Source organism: Coenobita brevimanus, chromosome 53, assembly GCF_032717465.1.
Source record: "Coenobita brevimanus isolate Jiangsu-jjx chromosome 53, ASM3271746v2, whole genome shotgun sequence".
Lineage (NCBI taxonomy): Eukaryota > Metazoa > Arthropoda > Malacostraca > Decapoda > Coenobitidae > Coenobita > Coenobita brevimanus.
The window spans coordinates 3297363-3319331 of record NC_137006.1 but is presented as its reverse complement, the minus strand read 5'-3'; the positions used below and the strand labels follow the sequence as shown (position 1 = coordinate 3319331).

Here is a 21969-nt window from a genome sequence, read left to right as displayed (position 1 = left end):
ATGGGCTGTTTTTGTGTGCCCATGGAGATCCCTCAGCACCTTCTCCTTGCCAGTTTATTCATATAGATTCTTAATATTGTCTGTCTATCTATCTGTCTATTGCCAGATGCCTTAATCCCATAAGGGGTGGCCACAAAGAAATCGCCTCCATGTCGCCCTGTCCTCCACCATTTCACTGCCCTGCTTCCAGCTCACACCCCCCTCTCTCATATACCTCTCCACTCCATCCCTCCACCTCATCCTTGGCCTCCCCCTCCCTCTCCCCCCCCCACCTCACTCACGTACACTTTCCTTGTCAGTCTTTCACGCATTCTCGCAAATTCACATCCTGTTCAGGTTTTGTTCATGATATACAAACTTATATTACTCACATAGGCAGCTGCTGGAGGAAGGAAAGTGTCTGGGGTCCTCCTTAGCCCTTGAGAATACAACCCATTATTTTCTGGTGTAGGGCAGTATAGTAAAAACACACACTTCTTCCTGTCTTCCAGCGCTGATATGTCTGGATGGTTTAGACGCCAGGCATCGGGTGTATGGATTATTTTTTCATTCATTTCCTTTGCCTTCCTCTGTTCTGGTATTAAACACACACACACACACACACACACACACACACACACACACACACACACACATACACACACACACACACACACACACACACACATACTGTACAGTAATACACATTTATTTTAGCCACTCAGTATTATTACCTCATATGGGATTAAGGCATCTGGCAGTAAGTAGGTATAGTCGCGGTGCACGACTCCGAGGTTGTTGTTATCGTGCCCTGGCAACCTACCATTCAAAAGTGCATCTGATTTCGTGTATGAGACGCATGTGATTTGTGTATAATATGTTCATGTATGATAATATTCATGTATAATATATTCGTGCATAATAATATGATTCATGTATAATATGGTGCAAAATCAGATGCACTTTTGAATGGTAGGTTGCCAGGGTATGATAATGACAACCTCAGAGTCGTGTGCTGCAACTTTAGCATTATCACATATCATTCCAGTCGACCAGCAGTTTAACACATCAGTAAGCCAACCCCTCACCACCATTTTCCATCTTGACCTCCTCCAGAAAAATAGAGTGTAATTAAGACACATTAGTTTGTGCTGTGATTGGTGTGTGATTCAGAATATGTTGTTGAAGGGATGGATGATTGAGATGACTTAGAAATATTATGCGTGAAATGATAGAGATGTGAATGTGTAAGTTTTTAGTAAGATTGATTATTGTACGAGCCTTGAAGTCCGTGTAGTAAACAGAGATTGGACGTTTTCTACTATGTGGTGCGCCTGAGGCCTGTATTCTCGTGGGGTGAGGAAGCTTTGTGTGTCTGTATGTGTGTGTGTGTGTGTGTGTGTCTGTGTGTGTGTGCAAGGAAGAAGGAACCAAAGGCCAGAAGCCCATAACATTGTCCCCAAGATAAAACAAAAGTCAAGAGAGAGCCAAATTCAAGATGTGTTCATTTTAAGATGCCTGGACACACTGCATTTGAAAGAATGGAGATAATAGGCAGTGGGAAATACAGAGGAACACAGTTCCAGAGTTGACCTGTTGCAACCTTGAAGGACTGGGAGTAATTGTTACCTAACACCTTTTCCTCAGCAGTTTATTTTGCATTTTCACCGTACTAAGTTTCTTATATCTTATTTGCCCCCCCCCTTTTTTTTATTATTATTATTGACATGTATTGCATAAATATGAGAAAAGCAGTTATTAAAATGGCACATGCAGAAATAAACTGGTAAGGAAAAGGTGTTAGGGAGCATCCTTACCCAATGACAATACAGACATGAGGTGATGGAGGGGGATGCCTTCATGTGGTGGCACTGATAAAAATGGCAACTCTGCTGTATGGCTTTCCAAATTTTCCTCAACTCCCAGCCTATCCCCCCAAATGAGTATGGTGGACTGCAGGAGAAGGGTGACCAGCCTCTAGTCCACTGGGTTCATGTTGAGATGATCCTGGGTCCACAGTAACAATGAAAACAACACCAAAACAGCAGCAACAACAACATAAACACCGCAGTCTAGGAAGTGTTGCAGCCTCTGTTCACTGTACAGATTATGTGCCACAAACTTATTGACCATCTTTGTGTGAAAGGAGCGTAGTTTTTTAAAATGTGTCCCGTTTAACCAGATATATTCGTACTGTGTGCCTGAGTTGAGGAGTTCATGTACAAATAAAAATGTTATATTGGACAGTTATTTATGGTAGTGTAGAAGCCTGTGTTGGTAGTGGCTTGGGGGGGCTTGTTGAACCTCATCCTTAGTGATGTATTAGGCTTGGCACACCTTGACATTGGCTCCTGTGTTATGCTTGTTTTTAAATCCATTTTGTATCAGTAACATAGGAGAGGATATTAAGGTGTCATATGCAGAGTAAATCACTATGCTAAGGAACCCCCAAAGCCGCTCCAACTGCGAGGCCTAATTGTTCCCCAAGTGACTGTTGTTGTTGTGGTCTTGTTAACGCTGCTCAGTTGAAGGAGATTAAGGGCATCAGTTTCCCCGGGTCCAACAACCCGAGGTTCTGTCGCTTCGTGTGGGAGCGCAGCCGACACTACCTCCGCCCGGTGAGATCACATCCTCACCCCTTACGCCTCCACACCTCCCTCCATCCACACCTCATGCCTCCACACCTCCCACACCTCCACTCCAAACCTTCCCATTCCCAGCTACACCCCACCATCTTTTCTTCTTGTGTACTTGCTTATTCTTTTATCTTAACACTCTCCCTGGCAACCCCTTACATACTCATACTGCCACACACACACACACACACACACACACACACACACACACACACACACACACACACACACACACACACACAAAACATACTTCCTGTGATATCCATTTTTAATTCCCTCGCTAGCTCAGTTCGCCGCTAGTTCTGCCTGCCTTAGGGTCGACATCACTGCAAGTTTAGCGGCTTTGTTTGTAAACCACCACACGAGATGGTTAAGCTTGACTCACGTTTTTATTTACGCGCATCTGCTGATTTTTTTCGTATGGCTTGTCTTGTGTCCCATCCCACCCTTACATACATAACTAATATATATATATTCTCTCTCTCTCACGTTGCTTCCTTCCCATTCCTGTGTCATTCCTCTATTTTTTTATTTATTTATTTCCCGTTTCTAAAATTTCTGCAGTAGTTAGACCAATACATGTTTGAATCTAAGAATGTTGAATGTCTTGTCCTTGTGTTTATCATGTAGAAAACTGTATGTGTGATTTTTAAAGTTCATGTAATCTTTATCTTGTTTACATTCACATTTTAAAAGAATCCATAGTCTGTTTATGTTTGAAATTTTGTGTGAAAGTGTATGTGATTGTTTTAGTGTTTGTGTGGTGGTTAGTCTGTTTGTGTTTGAATTTCTGTAGTTGTTTGAAAGTTATATGTTTTAGTGTTTATGTGGTGGTTAGTCTGTTTGTGTTTGAAGTTTTTGTTGTTATTTGAAAGTTACAAAGCCATTCTTGTAATATATTTCATTTGACTAGAGTTATCGTTTGTTTATATTTTAAATTTTGAAATAATTTGAAAGTTTGGGTAATTATAACTGCCATATATTTACTCCCTAGATAATTTTTTTTGTTTTTATTTGATCTTTTCAGCTGAATGATTCTCTTATAATTTTATTCATGTTGTATCCAAATTATTATATATGTACTTTAAGATAGACTTTTCAAGATGACCGCTTCCCATCCGATCAGCGAAGTTAAGCAACGTTGGGTCTGGTTAGTACTTGGATGGGTGACCGCCTGGGAACACCAGATGCTGTTGGCATCCCTACGTGTCAAGTGGGGTTGGTGGAGGATTAGTGCCCCTCCCTGTAAAACAATTAACTCTAAGCTGTTGGCCACCCCGTTTGGGATACATGGCGTCTGGCAATGAATGAATGAATGAAAAAAATTAACCCCTTCACAATTGACAACTTTCGAATTTTGGTTACAAGGAAGTTTAAAATAACAACATTAATAACTTTTCTAGTATCAACATAAACCACTTTAAAATAGGCAAGTGTTGTGTGAAAATAACTTCAACATAATATCAGGTACTTGCCGAATAATTGTATGCTTTGACTTAGCTGTAAATGTGGAAAGTAATCAACAATTTCTCAAACACTGTGAAAAGATAGTGTTCAGTATTGACGAGGAGAGTGTATGTGAGTGAGGTGGAAGAGGGGAGAGGGAGGGGGAGGCCAAGGATGAGATGGAGGGATGGAGTGGAGAGATATATGAGAGAGGGGTGTGTGAACTGGGAGCAGGGCAGTGAAATGACGGGACAGGGCGACATGGAGGCGATTTGTTTATGGCCACCCCTTGTGGGATTAATGCGTCTGGCAATAGATAGATAGATAGAAATTCTCTAGGGTCCCTTTTGGTTAAGGACTTTCCCTAAAACCTCCTCTTAGTGATTTATTTTTGGATGTGGCTGGTTAATATCCTTTGTGTGTTATTTATGCAGAGTATGGCAATATTGGAAGGCTTTATATAACACAGAAGAGGACAGTAAGATGTAATAAACAAAATAAATCGGCTAGGAAAAGATGTTAGGGAGCTGCCTTGGCTGATGAGAGTATGGGCTTAGATTAGAATTTCTCGTGATTTTTGCATTAATTCTGTAGCACCCATACAAAGCTTTTTTTTTTTTCTGTTCAAATTTGCCATTGTGTTGGATGTTATGGTGATTTCCTTGTTTACCTTGTTTGAATATATGCAAGGTGTGTGAAAGTCTGTTTATGTTTGAAATTCTGTGGTTGTTTGAAAGTTTAAGTTGTTTGCAAGTTTGAATATTAGGGTAGTTATTGTGTTAGATGTTTTATTGAGTTTTGTGTTATTGTGTAGAGTATGTACAGTATAGTGCTTGTGTGTAGTGAAGTAGTGTATTGTAGTTGTGTGAAAGATTTAGTAATAGAGTAGTTATGGTGCTGGACAGGATGCCTTCATGTGTTAGCACCAATATGAACATCCCTCCCTATCCCTGGAAAGGAGAAAGGTGGAATGTAGGGGGATGGCAACTTCACATCCACATAACATGGCCCACGTTCACATCCACATAACATCCCCACATTAACATCCACATAACATGGCCACATTTACAGCCACATAACATGGTCACGTTTACAGCCACATAACATGCCCACGTTTACAGCCACATAACATGCCCACGTTCACATCCACATAACATGCCCACGTTCACATCCACATAATGTGCCCACGTTCACATCCACATAACATGGGCCCACAACATAAATAATAATAACAACATTGATAGTAGTAGTTAATATTAAAGGTTCATATGACATTCGAAATTACACTCAAACTTTTTTACCTAAAATTTGTGTAGTTGTTATTATTATTATTATTATTATTATTATTATTTTATTATTTTTATTTTGTTTATTTATTTTTTTTACTTACTTCATTTAATTGTTACTGTATTAGAAGGTCCAGTGAGATTTCCCAAACAATAACATTCATTATATCTTTATCTATGAAATGCTGAAAGGAAAATGGTGGACTGCCGGAGAAAGACACCCTCAGCCTTCAGTCCACCAAGTTCACGGTGCCCCCTTGGTGTTTAAGATTCCATACTGTTGTCATTTGAAAGTTTGTGTCTGGTAGAGTTGCGGCGCATGACTCTGAGGTTGTCATTATCGTACCCTGGCAACCTACCATTCAAAAGTGCATCCCATTTTGTGTATAACATGAGACACAAGTGATTCGTGTATAATAATATTTGTGTATAATGTATTCATTCATAATACAATAATATGGTTCGTGTATAATATGATACAAAATCAGACGCACTTTTGAATGGTAGGTTGCCAGGGTACGATAATGACAACCTCAGAGTCGTGCGCCACAACTATAGTGGACTGCGTTGTTTTGTTTATTTTGAAAGTTCGGTGTGTAATGCATATGTGTTGGTCTGTCACTCTGATTTTGGTGGATATTTTCGTCCTTTTGCAACTTATTTCCCTCATTGGCGGAATAATGCTTGAGCTCTGCATCCCTTCCACAGCACTTCTTTGTGACTAGTGTTGATCTCGTGTTTCTTGTTATAACTCGGTATCCAGTATGGAGAGAGGATAATTTTATTCCCAGATCAGGTGAACAGAGAATAGTTTAGTGTAGACAGAGGAAAATGTTGAAATATCCTGCACAACTTGTAATTAAACCACTTAAAAAAAAAGATCAACAAAGAGGGATGGCCTGGAGTAAAATCTTTAGGGCTGGTGAGGAAATTCAGGAGTATATGCTGCACAACTCTCCATGTTACTGAACCACCATAGAAAAGATCAATAAAGGAGGATGGTCAGGAGTAAAATCTTTAGGGTTAGTGAGGAAATTTGGGAGTATATTCTGCACAATTCTCCATTCAATCCACTTAAAAAAAAAAAAAAAAAAAAACAGCAAAGGAAGATGGTCAGGAGTTAAATCCCTATGGCTGATGAGGAAATATTTAAAAGAATATTATGCACAACTCTCCATATTTTTAAACCACTGTTAAAAAAAAAAAAAAGGGAATGTCAGCAAAGGAAGATGGTCAGGAGTAAAATTGCTATGGCTAGTGAAACCGAAACCTCCATCTGCTCTTGTTACCAGCTTGCCATCCACCTTGGGAGTATTGCCATGTTTGATAGGTGCTGCAGTCTTTTAAACTTTGAATTCATTTTTTAAAATTTATATAACTGTTTTACTTACATATTTATTTATTGTTTATTTTATTATTATTATTATTATTATTATTATTATTATTATTATTATTATTATTATTATTATTATTATTACAGTATTATTATTATTATTATTATTATCCATCCATCCATCCATCCATCCATCCATCCATTATCTAATCCTGTGTTGCCCCATGAGAATTTTGATGTGAAAAATGATATGCATCCTTTCCATAGCACTTCTTTGTGACTAGCATTGTATTCTAGTGTTTATTAATACAACTCAACATTCAGGATGGAGAGATGGCAATTTTAGGCCATGTTGCAGTGAAAAGAGCGTACCTTATTGATCTGTTGTTTGACATGATCGTACTGCCGCCCCCACAGTTGCTGAGCCACCGCGTTGAGGGCACTCGCCGCATGACATCACACCCGGTACTGCCAATGTGTAAGTACTGTGACCTTTGACCTTATGACCTTACCCCTGTTTGTGGGGGAAGGGAGGCGGCTGAGTAGATGGGTGTGGGTGTACAGTAGTGTAGGTGTGAGTGAAAGAGAGAGAATCTTTCATCATCTTTATCTTTTTCATCATTTAATATAAGCTAGTTAAGTGTACAAGTATCATTACTGTATTGGAATGATGATGATGACGATGATGATGATGATGATGATATGATGATGATGATGATGATGGTGGTGATGATGATGATGATGATGATGATGATGGTGATGATAATGATGATGATGATGATGGTGATAATGATGATGATGATGATGATGATGATGCAGTCTTATGTTCCTCTTTTCCTGTTTGTGGATTACACCCTTATTGCATATAGTGCAGAGTTACTTGGTGAGGATAATGGTGATGATGATGATGATGATAAACACTCCTGCCACTCCCAGACTTGGTTGGATGTCAGGACGGGTCAGTGGTGGTGCGTGAGTGGCACCACAGCTCAGTGGTGTCGCGACCCAGACCCGGCGGCACCTTTGCCAAAGTGGCGCGGGTCCGCTTCAACCAACAGGGCAACAAGTTTGGTGTCATTGATGGCGACGGCAACCTGTCCTTGTATCAGTTTGGTCTGGGGTCGCAGCTGAACAAACCCTATTATGTGAGTATTGGTGCAGAGACACGGAGATTGTGTTTGGCTTTCTCTTATTTTGTTTTGTATTTTCTTAGTGGGAACAGTCTTGTGGGCGTCTGGCCTTTGGTTCCTTCTTTCTTGCATTATAAAAAAAAAAAAAAAAAAAAAAAGTAAACATCTTGAATTTGGCTCACGTTTATCTTGTTTTTGTTTTTTCTTGGCGGGGACAATCTTGCGAGCTTTTGGCCTTTGTTTCTTTCTTTCTTGCTTTATAAAAAAAAAATGTGAACGGATCTTGAATTTGGCTCACTGTTATCATGTTTTTGTTTTTTCTTGGAGGGGACAATCTTGCGGGCTTCTGGCCTTTGTTTCCTTCTTTCCTACATTTAAAAAAAGAAGAAAAAAAGAACAGATCTTGAATTTGGCTCACTGTTATCTTGTTTTTGTTTTTTCTTCAGAGGAGCAGTCTTGTGGGCTTCTGGCCTTTGGTTCCTTCTTCTATCTATCTGTCTATTGCCAGACGCCTCAATCCCGTTTGGGGTGGCCACAAACAAATCGCCTCCAAGTCGCCCTGTCCCCCGCCATTTCACTGCCCTGCTCCCAACTCACACCCCCCTCTCTCATATACCTCTCCACCCCATCCCTCCATCTCATCCTTGGCCTCCCCCTCCCTCTTCCCCCCTCCTCCTCACTCACATACACTCTCTTCGTCAGTCTTTCACCCTCCATCCTCTCCACATAAAAGAAAATATATATAATCCCTCTGACTGCAACAAGAACAGAAGTATTAATGGACATTCTGTAATTCCTTCACTTTCAGAGTCATTTCATTGGCTGTATCAGTGATATATACAAAGCTATCTTGGTGAAAAAGCATTTATTGAATAGGCCTTGTGTTTTAACCCTTCCTAAACTGAATATAAGCGTCCGACGGTGCCAAGAATGAAATGCGTTAAATTCTGCAGTACTGAAGGTGTTAAAAAAGAAAAATATTCTGTACTTGTGGATGCAGTGAATTGTGAAGTGATTTGTGGAAGTGAAGCCATGTTTGTTTGGTAGTGTTGGTAGTGTAATTTGGTGTCAAGGTCATGGGTGGTATTCTCATTGGGTACAGAGGCTACTTGACACCTTCTCCTGAGCTATTTATTTTGTTTATTACTCCTTACTCTCCCCTTCTGTGTTGCATAAGCCTTTTTAATATTGCCATACTTTGCATAAATAAGACCAAAGGATATTAACCAACCATACCTAAAACTAAATGAGTAAGAAGGAGATGCTAAGGAGCCTCTGTACTTGCCTTTGTGTTCATAGGGTTGTCAAGGCCCTTATTCTCATTGTTTAAGGAAGGTCCCTAACACGTATTCCTAAGTGGTTTATTGTGCTTATTACATCTTACTGACCTCTGTGTTACGTAAATCATTATAATATCACCATACTCTGTACAGATAATATGGAAATGGATATCAGCCAGAAATATCCAAAAATAAGTCACGAAGGACGAGGTGTTAGGGAGCTTCCTTAACCGACAGGAATAGGAACCCAAGTATGATGGCCTTGTTATGATTTTTTTTTTTTTTTTTTTTTTTTTAATGCAATGAAGAAGGAACCAAAGGCCAGAACCCACAAACTGTTCCTTCCAAGAAAAAAAAAAAAACAATACAAAACAGTCTCAAATTCAAGATCCATTCATATCATATCGAGATGCCTGGACACACTGCGTTCGAAAGACCAGAGATCATAGGAAGTAGGAAATACAGACAGAGGGAGACAGTTCCTGAGTTGACCTGTTACATAAATGAAGGACTGGGAGTAACAGTTAACTCTTGCATTAGAGAGTTGGACAGAAAAGGGATGAGAGTTTGTTGCTAGAGAGAGAGTCAGGTCGTGAGATAAGTCTGGGGCCATTGTGTTAAAAAGATAGTACAGTAAAACCTCGATATAACGGACTTCAATAGACCGGAATTCGCTTTTATCGGACTTGAGGAGCTGCCGGACTAATTTCCTATATATCGGAAAGTCTGATAAAGCCAGAAGCAGTCCGGACTGCCTGACCACTTCAGCTGTGTTCACCACAATAAGGTAAATAAAAGACATGTTTATCAGTGTACAGTACAGTATTATTATATATATTATACCATTTGATTAATGTAGTGAAGGTATAACACAGTACAGTACCACAGTGGTAGTCAAAGCAGTTTAAAAACCGTTCGTACGATCTGGACTAATGTCTGATATATTGGAAAAAGTCCGGGTCAGCAGGGGGAAGGCTGGATGTTGCTTTTATCAGAATTTTTCATTTTTCAGAATGGTTAGGGCCCCAATTAGTCCGTTATAGTGAGGTCTTACTGTACATATAATATCTGGTGTTCTTTGTGGGTTAAATAAGGACCAACACTAGCTAAATATTTCTAGGTCTTACTGTATTGTATTAAAACGTCATTGTGCCGCCCTCCCCCCAGACTCACCAGTGCCACAACAAACACGGGAGTGACTTTGTGTTCGTCGGGTCGTCCAGCCTGATAGCCACGGCGGGTCAGTCCTCGGAACACCGCAACGTGACGCTGTGGGACACACTCCTGCCACAGCGCAAGGCCAATGTTGTCTGTGAGTGTGATTGGCCTTGAGGCATTTTGTGTGTAATCATACTGGGGAGAACATGAGAGACAGACAGACATACCAATTTCAGAGAGAGAGAGAGAGAGAGAGAGTCAAGTCTTGAGAGAAATAATAATTCATTTTCATTCATTCATTGCCAGACGCCATGTATCCCAGACGGGGTGGCCAATGGCTTAGAGTTAATTGTTTTACAGGGAGGGGCACTAATCCTCCACCAACCCCACTTGACACGTAGGGATGCCAACAGCATCTGGTGTTCCCAGGCGGTCACCCATCCAAGTACTAACCAGACCCAACGTTGCTTAATAATAATAATAATAATAGTAGTAAAAATAATGATAACAATAATGATAATAACAACAAAAACAACAACAACAACAATAATAGTAATAATAATAATAACAACTACAACAATAACAGTGATAATAATAATAATAATAATAATAATAATAATAATAATAATAATACTCTCAGCGTGGACGTGTCATGACAACGGCGCGTCGGCACTCCTCTACGCACCACAACACCAGCTGGTCCTGTCAGCCGGCAAGAAGGGTACCGTCTGTATCTTTGATGTCAGGCAGCGCACACTACGACAGAAGTTCCAGGTGAGAAAACGTACACACTCACACACACACACACACACACACACACACACACACACACACACACACACACACACACATAGATGATGATGATGATGATAAGGATGAAGATACTAATGTTGATGATGGTGGTGGTGATGATGATGATAATGTTGAGTGATGATGATGATGATGAAGATAATAATGTTGATAGTGGTGGTGATGGTGGTGGTTGTGCTGATGATGATACTAATAATGTTGATGGTGGTGATGACGATGATGATTGTAATGTTGATGATGATAATGATGATAATGTTGATATTGGTGATGATGTTGATGAATATAATAATGTTGATGATGATGATAATGATAATGTTGATGGTGATGATGATGATAATAATAATAGTTTTGCTGGTAGTGATGATGTTGATGAAGATAATAATAATGTTGATAATGCTGGTAGTGATGATGGTGATGGTGTATACTCCCCAGGCCCATGACTCAGCAATCAAGTGCATGGCGTTGGATCAGAGTGAGGAGTTCTTCTGTACCGGGTCAGCCGATGGGGATATTAAGGTGGGTCACGACAACAACACATGACCTACCCTGACCTAACCTGATTATACACCTTAACACCTGACCTACCCTGACCTAACCTGATTATACACCTTAACACCTGACCTACCCTGACCTAACCTAATTACAACACAACACATGACCTACCCTGACCTAACCTGATTATACACTTTAACACATGACCTACCCTGACCTGACCTAATTATACACCTTAACACATAACCTACCCTGACCTGACCTAATTATAACAACATATGACCTACCCTGACCTAACCTGATTATACACCTTAACACATGACCTACCCTGACCTGACCCAATTACACAACACACCTTAACACATGACCTACCCTGACCCAACCCAATTAGAACACACTTTAACACATGACCTACCCTGACCCAACCCAATTACAACACACTTTAACACATGACCTACCCTGACCCAACCCAATTACAACACACTTTAACACATGACCTACCCTGACCTAACCCAATTACAACACACTTTAACACATGACCTACCCTGACCTAACCTAATTACAACACACTTTAACACATGACCTACTCTGACCTAACCCAATTACAACACACTTTAACACATGACCTACCCTGACCTAACCCAATTACAACACACTTTAACACATGACCTACCCTGACCTAACCCAATTACAACACACTTTAACACGACCTATCCTAACCTAGCCTAATTACACAACACACCTTAACACATGACCTACCCTGACCTAACCTAATTACAACACAACATATGACCTACCCTGCCTAACCTATTGTTCTTAATCTGGCTTAATCTGATTGAACCCTGCCTAATCCACCAGACAAACCTGACCTAACCCAGCCTTCTGGGATGAATGTAACCAAACCTAATCCAACCCAACCCATCCTAGCTCAATTCAACCCAACCCAACCCAACCCATCCCAGCCCAACCCAATCCATCCCAACCCAACCCAACCCAACCCATCCCAGCCCAACCCAATCCATCCCAACCCAACCCAACCCAACCCAACCCATCCCAGCCCACCCTAACTCAGCACAACACAGCCCAGCCCAGGCCTCCTTGACTCTTATCCAGGCAGAGTTAACGATTCTGAACCCTAACTAATCTGAACCTAACTCAGCATACCAACACACACACTTTATATATTTAACATGCCAGTATCACCTGCTGTATCTATGTATATTTTTGTTCTGGTGATGCAGTCTTATGTATGTATATATGTATGTATGTGTGTGTATTTTTTGTTCTGGTGATACAGTCGTATGTATGTATATATGTGTATTTTTTGTTCTGGTGATGCAGTCTTATGTATGTATTTTTATGTGTGTATGTATATATGTAAGTAGTGTATGTATTTATGTATGTATGTATATGTATTTTTTGTTCTGTAGGTGTGGGGTCTGTCCATCCACAACCTGATTTACAACCTGCCTGGCGAACACTCCCGCTCCTCCCTCTTCAAGAACCTCAGTCATGGGGTCACGCAGCTGTACCTCGACTCAGCCAACCGACTCTTCTCGTGTGGGGCCGACGGGTCCATCAAACTGCGACAGCTGCCCGAACGCGACCTCAACGTTGCCCACATATAAACCACCATGCAGGATGTAGGGAGAGTTGTGTATATAGAAGCGATATAGAAGGTAATGTGTATGCAGTAGCCCTGAATGATTGAATATTTGTTGATGGAAGTATTATAGTCTCTGCCAAAGTATTACCCAAGTATTACTCATATTTAGACTGACATGCAAGATACTGTATATTTAAAGTTTCATATATAGGAGCAATACAGCAGGTAACGTGTATACAGAAGCCCAGAATGATTGAATATTTGTTGATAAAAGTATTTTAGTCTCTGCCAAAGTATTACCCAAGTATTATTCACATCTAGACTGATAATGCAAGATATATGTAATTTTTCGTATATGGAAGCATTATAGCAGGTAATGTGTGTGCAGTAGTCGAGAATGATTGATTTATTATTTGTTGATTGAAGTATTTTAGTATCTGCCAAAGTATTACCCAAGTATTACTCACATATGGACTGATTATGCCAGATATATTTAGTTTTCAGCATTTAGAAGCATTATAGTAGGTAATGCGTACACAGACCCAAAATGATTAAGTGAATATTTATTTATAGAGGTATTTTAGTATCTGCATAAGTATTACCCAAGTATTACTCACATATAGACTGACATGAATGATATATTTAAAATTTTGTATATAGAAGCGCCATGGTAGGTAATGTGTATGCAGCAGCCTAGAATGTTTGCTTGAATGTATATTTATGAAAGTATTATGGTATGGATGTGTCAGAAAGCATTAGGAGAAATACATTGAAGTGGTTTGGCCATGTGGAAAGGATGGAGAGTGAGAGACTAATGAGGAGAGTGTATGTGAGTGAGGTGGAGGGGGGGAGAAGGAAGGGAGGCTGAGGATGAGATGGAGGGGTGGAGTGGAGAGGTATATGAGAGGGGTGTGTGAGCTGAGGGGAGGGCAGTGAAATGATAAGGGGCAGGTCGACATGAGGTGATTTGTTTGTGGCCACCCCTTATGGGATTAGGGTATCTGGCAATAGAGAGATAGATAGATAGTTATACAAGAGCAGGTGAATGTCATGCGGATATGTGTTGGCCTGAAATGTTTGCCAAGGTGTGTGTGTAAATGAAGTATTAGTAATGATATGAGGAGGTCTGTTGTGTGTGTAAATGAAGTAATGATGATATGAAGAGGTCTGTTGTGTGTGTAAATGAAGTAATGATGATATGAGGAGGTCTGTTGTGTGTGTAAATGAAGTAATAATGATATGAGGAGGTCTGTTGTGTGTGTATATGAAGTAATGACAATATGAGGAGGTCTGTTGTGTGTGTAAATGAAGTAATGACGATATGAGGAGGTCTGTGGAGTCACGAGGAACGCGCCAAAGTCGAGACCGAGATAATGGAGGATATAATAATGAACTTTAGAGACATTGCGCCTTCAGAGTTGCTCATTGGACAGTCTTATAATATTTTTTTATGATGATGCTCCGTAGACAGACTATAAAAAAAAAGAAATAGGGGGAAGAAAGAAATATCCATTGTCTGACCTCCATTTTCTGGTTTTAAATATTGTGGTTTATTTGGCGTTCCTCCACAGATAGCCTGAGATCTAACTGTACAGGGTTTATACTTCATTCACTTTAACTTGGCCCAGATTTTCATCCTTTTGCGGCTTATTTCACGTAGCTCAGTGGCAGAAAGAGACAGTACTACGGCTCTACAATCCTCCCATAGCACTTCTTCGTGACTGGCATCATATTCTAGCATTAATCTCATCCTAAAGTGCAGAATTGAAGTTGGAGAGATGGCAATATTAGGCCAAGTTAGAGTAAATGAGGTATAGTAGTGCCTGCAAGAGGAGTGACCCTGAAAGACCAGTACATATTCTTTTAAATTGAATTCGTATTTGATTTAACTTAACGCCTCTTGTTTCTTTATACCCATAGGTGCATGTGACCAGTACATATTGTTTTAAATTAAATTTGTACTGGTATTTGATTTAACATAATGTCTTTTGTTTCTTTATGCCTGTAGGTGCATGTGAGCCGTTGTGTGGAGGCTTGGCGCTACTTGGCAAATTGTGGATGTGATGTGATGGAAAGCCCTATTACACTGCATATCTGAGGATTCTTGAACCCTCCTACATGCTTGTTTATCTCTTGTGATGTAATATGACGGAGACCTTGATTACATTCCTTTCTTGAGGCTTCCTGAACCCTCCTCCATGTTTGTTTACTCTCTGGGTTCGATATTACGAAGATCTCCATTACCTTGCGTTCTCGAGGCTTCCTGACACCCTCCTCCATGCTCGTTTATCTCTCTGGGTTCGATATTACGGAGATCTCAATTACCTTGCGTTCTCGAGGCTTCCTAACACCCTCCTCCTTGTTTGTTTATCTTTCTTAGTGCGATATTACGGAGACCTTGATTACTTTGCGTTCATGAGGCTTCCTGGCACCCTCCTCCTTGCCTATTTACCCCTCTCGATGCGATAATTGTCTCTTTATCATGTCTACGCCAACTAGGTCATCTCAGTTTACTTTTGCGTGTAGGATTTCTTATTAATATTCCTTTGTACCGTCAGTGGTGGAAGTTAAAGAATATATATGACAAAAATGTGGATACTAAATGTGTAAAATATAAAATGGTGAGGTGTAGGAATTTGGTGGTAATGGTGACAGACATGTAAACTTAATTGTTGTTGAAGCTATACCTGGATTTTTAAAGCTAGTGTGTGTAAGAAAGTTAGAGAGAGAGAGAGAGAGAGAGTGTGTAATTAATGCGAGAAAGAGAGAGAGAGAGAGTGAGTCTGTGTACAATTTTAACTATTATAAAGTTGTTGAAATATTGTGAATCAATATTATGGGTTAGGTGCAAGAGAGAGAGAGAGAGAGAGAGCGTGGACAATTTTAACCATATAAAGTTGTTGAAGTCTCCCTAATTCTATATATATATATATATATATATGTGTGTGGTGTAGGGGATAGCACATGCCAAGCCAGCATAGGTAGGAATTACATCACTGTGTACAGATTTTATAAGTGTGTTGCAGCAGTGGTAAGTGTAAAGTAGGGCATAATAAGTACACTATATATGTAACTTAATAGTGTGTGAAGTGATGCTGTACAATTCAACCTAGCCTCACTTAATTCATCTTATCCTAGCATCATAAATTCAACCTAGCCTGACTTAATCCATCTTATCCTAGCAACATAAATCCTAACCTAACCTACTCCATCTTATCCTAGCAACATAAATTCAACCTAGCCTTACCCAATCCATCTTATCCTAGGAACATAATTCCTAACCTGACCTACTCCATCTTATCCTAGCAACATAAATCCTAACCAGACCTAATCCATCTTATCCTAGCAACATAAATCCTAACCAGACCTAATCCATCTTATCCTAGCAACATAAATCCTAACCTGACCTAATCCATCTTATCCTAGCAACATCATTTCATCCTAGCCTCACCTAATCCATCGTATCCTAGCAACATAAACACACTTACTCTAGCCAACTCCTGCCTAATCCGACATCAAATGAAAGCCTAATTTACCCTACCCTAGCCCAGCATAGCCTACATGAGCCAGACCTCGCTTAACCTAGCATTACATAACACAGGATAACCACTGTATCGCATGAAATAATGTAGGAACTTAACACAGCATAACCACATAAGCCTAAGAGTAAGCAAAACAAACATACCTGTATAGCAACTTAACATAACCACATCAGCAGAAATAACTAATACCAAGCCTTATTAATCTAACCAGCTTAGGTGTATCAAGCTTAATTTAAACCTTCTCCAGCTTAACCTAACCTAACTAACAACACAGCATAGCCGTTATATCGCTTGAAATAATATAGCAGCTTAACATAGCATAACCCCATCAGCCTAACAATAAGTGAAACAAAAATAAATAATCAGATGCACTGTCTATCTATTGCCAGACGCCTTAATCCCGTAAGGGGTGGCAACAAACAAATTGCCTCCACGTCGCCCTGTCCCCCACCATTTCATTGCCCTGCTCCCAGCTCACACCCCTCTCTTTCAAATGCAAATCTAATTAATCCAACCAGCTTAAGTGTATCAAGCTTAATTAAAACCTGATCCAGCTTAACCTAACCTAACTCAACCTAACCTACCCCTCCCCATCACCTCTCTTGTGGAGTACGAAAGCGTGTTTGAGGTTTACAGTGTTAGGTCCAGTCAGCCTTGATCTTCCGAAGTTCGTTTCCTCCTCTGCTTCTCCGTGAACTGAAGCGAAGGTTTTGGTGATGCTGACAGGCTATCCTTGTCTTATTTTTATTATTTTTTTATTTTTTCTCCCCTGGACCCTCCCACACCCAGTCCATAGGTAGGAAAAAAGGTCTGGTTGATGATGATGATGATGATGATGATGATGATGATGATGATGAGGAGGGGGAGGAGGAGGAGGAAGTAAAGATATTTGTCCAGTAATGCATGCCAGGATTCCAGGGGCTTGGATGGTGAATGAATGAAAGTATGACCCATTTTAATTAGGCTGACTGTTTATATCTCACTCTGTCAGTTTTATCCTTGCTCTCGCCTGATCCTTAGGTGGGCAAAGCAGTCTGAATGATGATGCTGATGATAGAGTTTCAAATAGCACACTGTACTTATAAGAAACCATATATAAATTAAATATGTATAGAGATGTATATGTTATCATGTAGTATGGTGTATTTTAGAGCAGTTACGTTTATTTGTATATATGCAGTATACAGTATATCTCTGCGGCAGTATCATAAACACGTATTATTTGTATATTTTGAGGTCCAGATTTTATAATGTGATTGCTAGGTTTCCTCTCAGATTAATATATAAATTCCCTGTGTTATCCGGAGTAGAATAAATCTCGTTTCATCTGTAATAAATCTCGTTTTGTCTATAGTCTAATGAGTGAATTTCCCTCTCCTGAACAAAAACACATGATATGAGCCCCTGCCATTCATTGACTATTATTGTTATTATTATTATTATTATTATTATTGTTATTATTATTATTATTACAGTATTATTATTATTACTGTTACTTCTGTTATTATTATTACTACTATTACTACTATTATTATTATTATTATTATTATTATTATTATTGTTATTCTTTCTATCACACTACTTTTTTCACTCTAACTTGGCCTAAAGCTGACCACTTCATCTTGAATGCTGAGATGTGGCAACAGATTAACACAAGAATATGGCGCTGGTCACGAAGAAGTGCCGTGGAAAGGATGTACACAGCCACAGTACCATCTTTTTCTGCCACTGAACTATGTGAAATAAGCTGCAAAATGATGAGAATCTTGGCCAGGTCAAGGTGAAAGGAGTATGGATGATTTTATTCAGGTTAGGATGGTATTTATGAATTAGAGGGGTTAGGTACAGCCTTCATTAACTCCTTCAGTTCAAACGGCCTTTCCTGAGTTAAATAAAATCATGTAAAGGCAGCAAAAATCTATCTGTCTATCTATTGCCAGACGTCTTAATCCCATAAGGGGTGGCCACAAACTAATCGCCTCCATGTCGCCCTGTCCCCCGCTGTTTCATAGCCCTGCCCCCAGCTCACATCCCCCACTCTCATATACCTCTCCACTCCATCCCTCCATCAAAATAACATACAGAAATCCATCCATCCATCCATCATCCAATCCTGTGTCATCCCCCCATAGAGGAGCGTAGGAACCCGGGGCTGGGCAAGTTGGTCCTGACATTTAAGACATACGGAAATACCAGACTGGGGTCACCCTGCATAAGATTCCTACATGCATCCTGGGCAGTGGGATTATAATAGAAGTGAATACCCCTTTTAGTACCATGGCATCAGTTTCATTTTATTTTGGATACCATTAGAGGATTTTATTAAGTTTAGGATATTTTTCATAATCAAGGGGTGAAAAATCATCTCTAGTTACTCATCCACTACAATTATATCTTTATTTACTCTGTTCTGACTAACAGTAGGAGACTATGAAGTTTTGAAATTGTCTGTTGTACTGAATGGGATATATGATCCTGGAACACATTGACATTCCAGTCCGTTGCTTTGATTAATATTTACGACGCTGAAGCCGTTGTTTGATTTACCCCAACCTCTGACAGTTTGAGGACTGGATATGGGAGGGTCTGTCTTGAGTTGGGTACAGAATTTGTGGTAGAGAAGGTTTGATCTTTACCTGATGGAATTGGGTCACTCCTACATTGTTTAAGTCATTGTTGTATGAAATGTACTGAGTCTTGGCTGTGATGTAGGAATGAGTCTTCTTGGTTGCTAGTCAAAACACCCATCCAGTCTGACTACACTTGGCAGTCAACTGAGCTGCAAGGGGTTAGGGATCTCCATCAAGAACAACATGCTGTAGTTAGAGTGAAAGGGGTTATGTGAGGGGTTATATGAGTTGGGGGGAGGGCAGTCAAATGGTGGGTGACAGAACAACTTGGAGGCATTTTGTCTGTGGCCACCCTTTCGGGATTAGGGCGTTGTGCTATAGATAGATAGATAGATTGTAGTTACTCCTCCTGAACATAGTGTCGTGTGAGCATTATCTTGGGGTAGGATGTGCAGTGAGGGGAAGGGATGTGCATAGGAAGATGTTACCATTACGGGGGGAATAGTGAATGCCATGAAGGTGTTACCATTATGGGGGGAATAGTGAATGCCATGGGGAATATCTCTGTGTGTAGGGACTGTCTGAAGAGAACAACTCGCACCACTCTTGTATGTTCCTGCTCAACTATAGTCCACCATCACTGCTTCCAGAGGAGTGTAATGGTGTGTCATTATTGTTGTGACACTTGCCTGGGATGGTTTAACTGTCCTCTCACGAACTGACTCTACTTTCCTACTGAGAGTGGTTGATGAAGTGGCTTGTTGTATACAGTATTCTTTCTTTGAGGAGAGTCGGCAGCATACTCTATCTATCTCTCTATCTATAGCCCAACGCCCTAATCCCACAAAGGGTAGCTGCAGACAAAATACCTCCAAGTCACTCTGTCACCTACCATTTGATTGCCCTCCCCCCAACTCACTCCCCCCTCCCTCATATACCTCTCAGCGCCATCCCTCGGCAGCATACAACCATGGCAATTGCACCGCCAGTAATGTTTCAGTCATGCAAGTCAATCATCAAGGAGAATTTACATCAAGCAGAGGTATGATGGATGCACAGTGGTAAAGAAAACCTCCACACCCATGCTGGCCACTGCAGGCCAGGGTTACACATTCCCTCGTTAGTTCTTAATCATATATGTTAACTACAGTCCACTTGTAATGACTGGATTGAAACTTAATCACTGTCCTGGCAGTGATTTGATCTCAGGCCCTCGTGCTACATAGGCACGCACATTACCACTGAGCCAAAGAAAGGACCTGCAAGAGAGGATCCCCACTTTGCCTCTAAGCAACGTGGGCTTTTATAGACCCCATTACACACTGAGGTCAGTTCCTTGATCATATGGAGAGAATGGAAAAGGAGACACTAAAAGACTGTGAGTAAGGGGGAGAGGGAGACTGAGGATGAGGAGGTGATGTACAGTATATGAATGAGGATGGTGTGAGGTGGAGGGAGGGCATATTAATACTGAAGAAAATGCTGAACATGAGAGGGTAACTGCAGTAGGCCTGATGACTCAAGCTAGGCAGATCCTTTATCAGTGTGGCTAGACTACTAGAATATGGTTAGCGAAAAAGAAGTTTGTTTATGTCCACCCCCTCTGGGACTGAGACAGCTGACAGTGGATAGATTAAGATATTCACCGTGGAGTAAGCTGATTTTGCTGTACGTCACTACCTTTGGCCTTTGTATGGCTTTCCATGTACTTTTTGGGCCCATTCAGGTCTGTACAGATTGATTCAAGTTAGCATATGAAGCCGTGTGCAGAAAATTCCATCTCTAATGTTACTGCTGCAGAGGCTAAGTGGGAAGCTGCTGACTCATTAGTGCCAGAGTGGTGTCACTGGACTCAGGTCTCCATCCACCCATTATGGGTTGGTAGGTAAAAGAGCTCTTAGAATAACACCTAGGGGAGGTAATTATGGTCACCTGGATGATGCAGTGGTCTTGTATCCAAGGATATTGGGTGAAAAACCCACCACAGGCTCAAAGGTCTAAGTTAAGGAGTTGAGCACCACAGTTAAGTGCCTCATGGTATCTCCCCCCCACCTTAACCTTACATTTAACATTACAAGCAGTACCATATTTTCTGAGACATTAATTTATTCATTTTTTGAGGGGAGGGAGGGGGAGCTTGTACTATTATAGTTGATTTAAAATGACTGGGTGGGAAGACTAAAGTCAACAGAAAGGGCTGATGAGAGTGGGTACTTGGGAAGTGGAACTATGGTGTGAGTATACCCTGTGAAGACAACCGTGTTGTATGTAGTCTCCTAGCACAGCAGGAAGTCAGAATGATAAGGATGTTTCATATCTGGAATTGCTTTGTAGATTATGATATATGCTGCCATTTTAATGTAATTTAAACTTTCAAAGGCTATGGTAGTCATGATAACAATAAAGATGAGGGATAATACGATTGTGTAGCCTTTCCTTAACATTAGGAAAACAATGCAGTATTTTTTTTAGTACAATATGAAATTACGAATAAATAATAAACTAAAGTTTTAGATTAGTAACCCCGTAGGACACAGAAGACATATTGCATCGTTTGTTTATGTTTTGTTGGAGCAGCGCTGGCCCGTGACTGTCGTAGGTCTTACAGTGAGGTCCAAGAACAAGCATTTTTGTCGATTTGCCTCTACTAACTGAAGGTAGAGGGGAGTTTTGCTTGGCCCTGGTATTATTCATAAGAGTG

At 40.4% G+C, this 21969-nt stretch overlaps 1 protein-coding gene across 1 annotated transcript in view; it reads left to right on the top strand.

Moving 5' to 3' along the window:
- The window catches only part of Rbcn-3A (rabconnectin-3 alpha), a 112108-nt gene extending 98894 nt beyond the window's left edge, over positions 1-13214 (top strand). The window contains exons 55-61 of the mRNA XM_080273149.1: positions 2505-2597; positions 7098-7158; positions 7617-7825; positions 10258-10402; positions 10889-11022; positions 11491-11574; positions 12981-13214. Of these exons, the coding sequence (XP_080129275.1) occupies positions 2505-2597; positions 7098-7158; positions 7617-7825; positions 10258-10402; positions 10889-11022; positions 11491-11574; positions 12981-13178 (924 nt within the window). The 3' untranslated portion in view covers positions 13179-13214. The remainder of the gene's footprint in view (positions 1-2504; positions 2598-7097; positions 7159-7616; positions 7826-10257; positions 10403-10888; positions 11023-11490; positions 11575-12980) is intronic.
- Positions 13215-21969: the final 8755 nt, after the last annotated feature.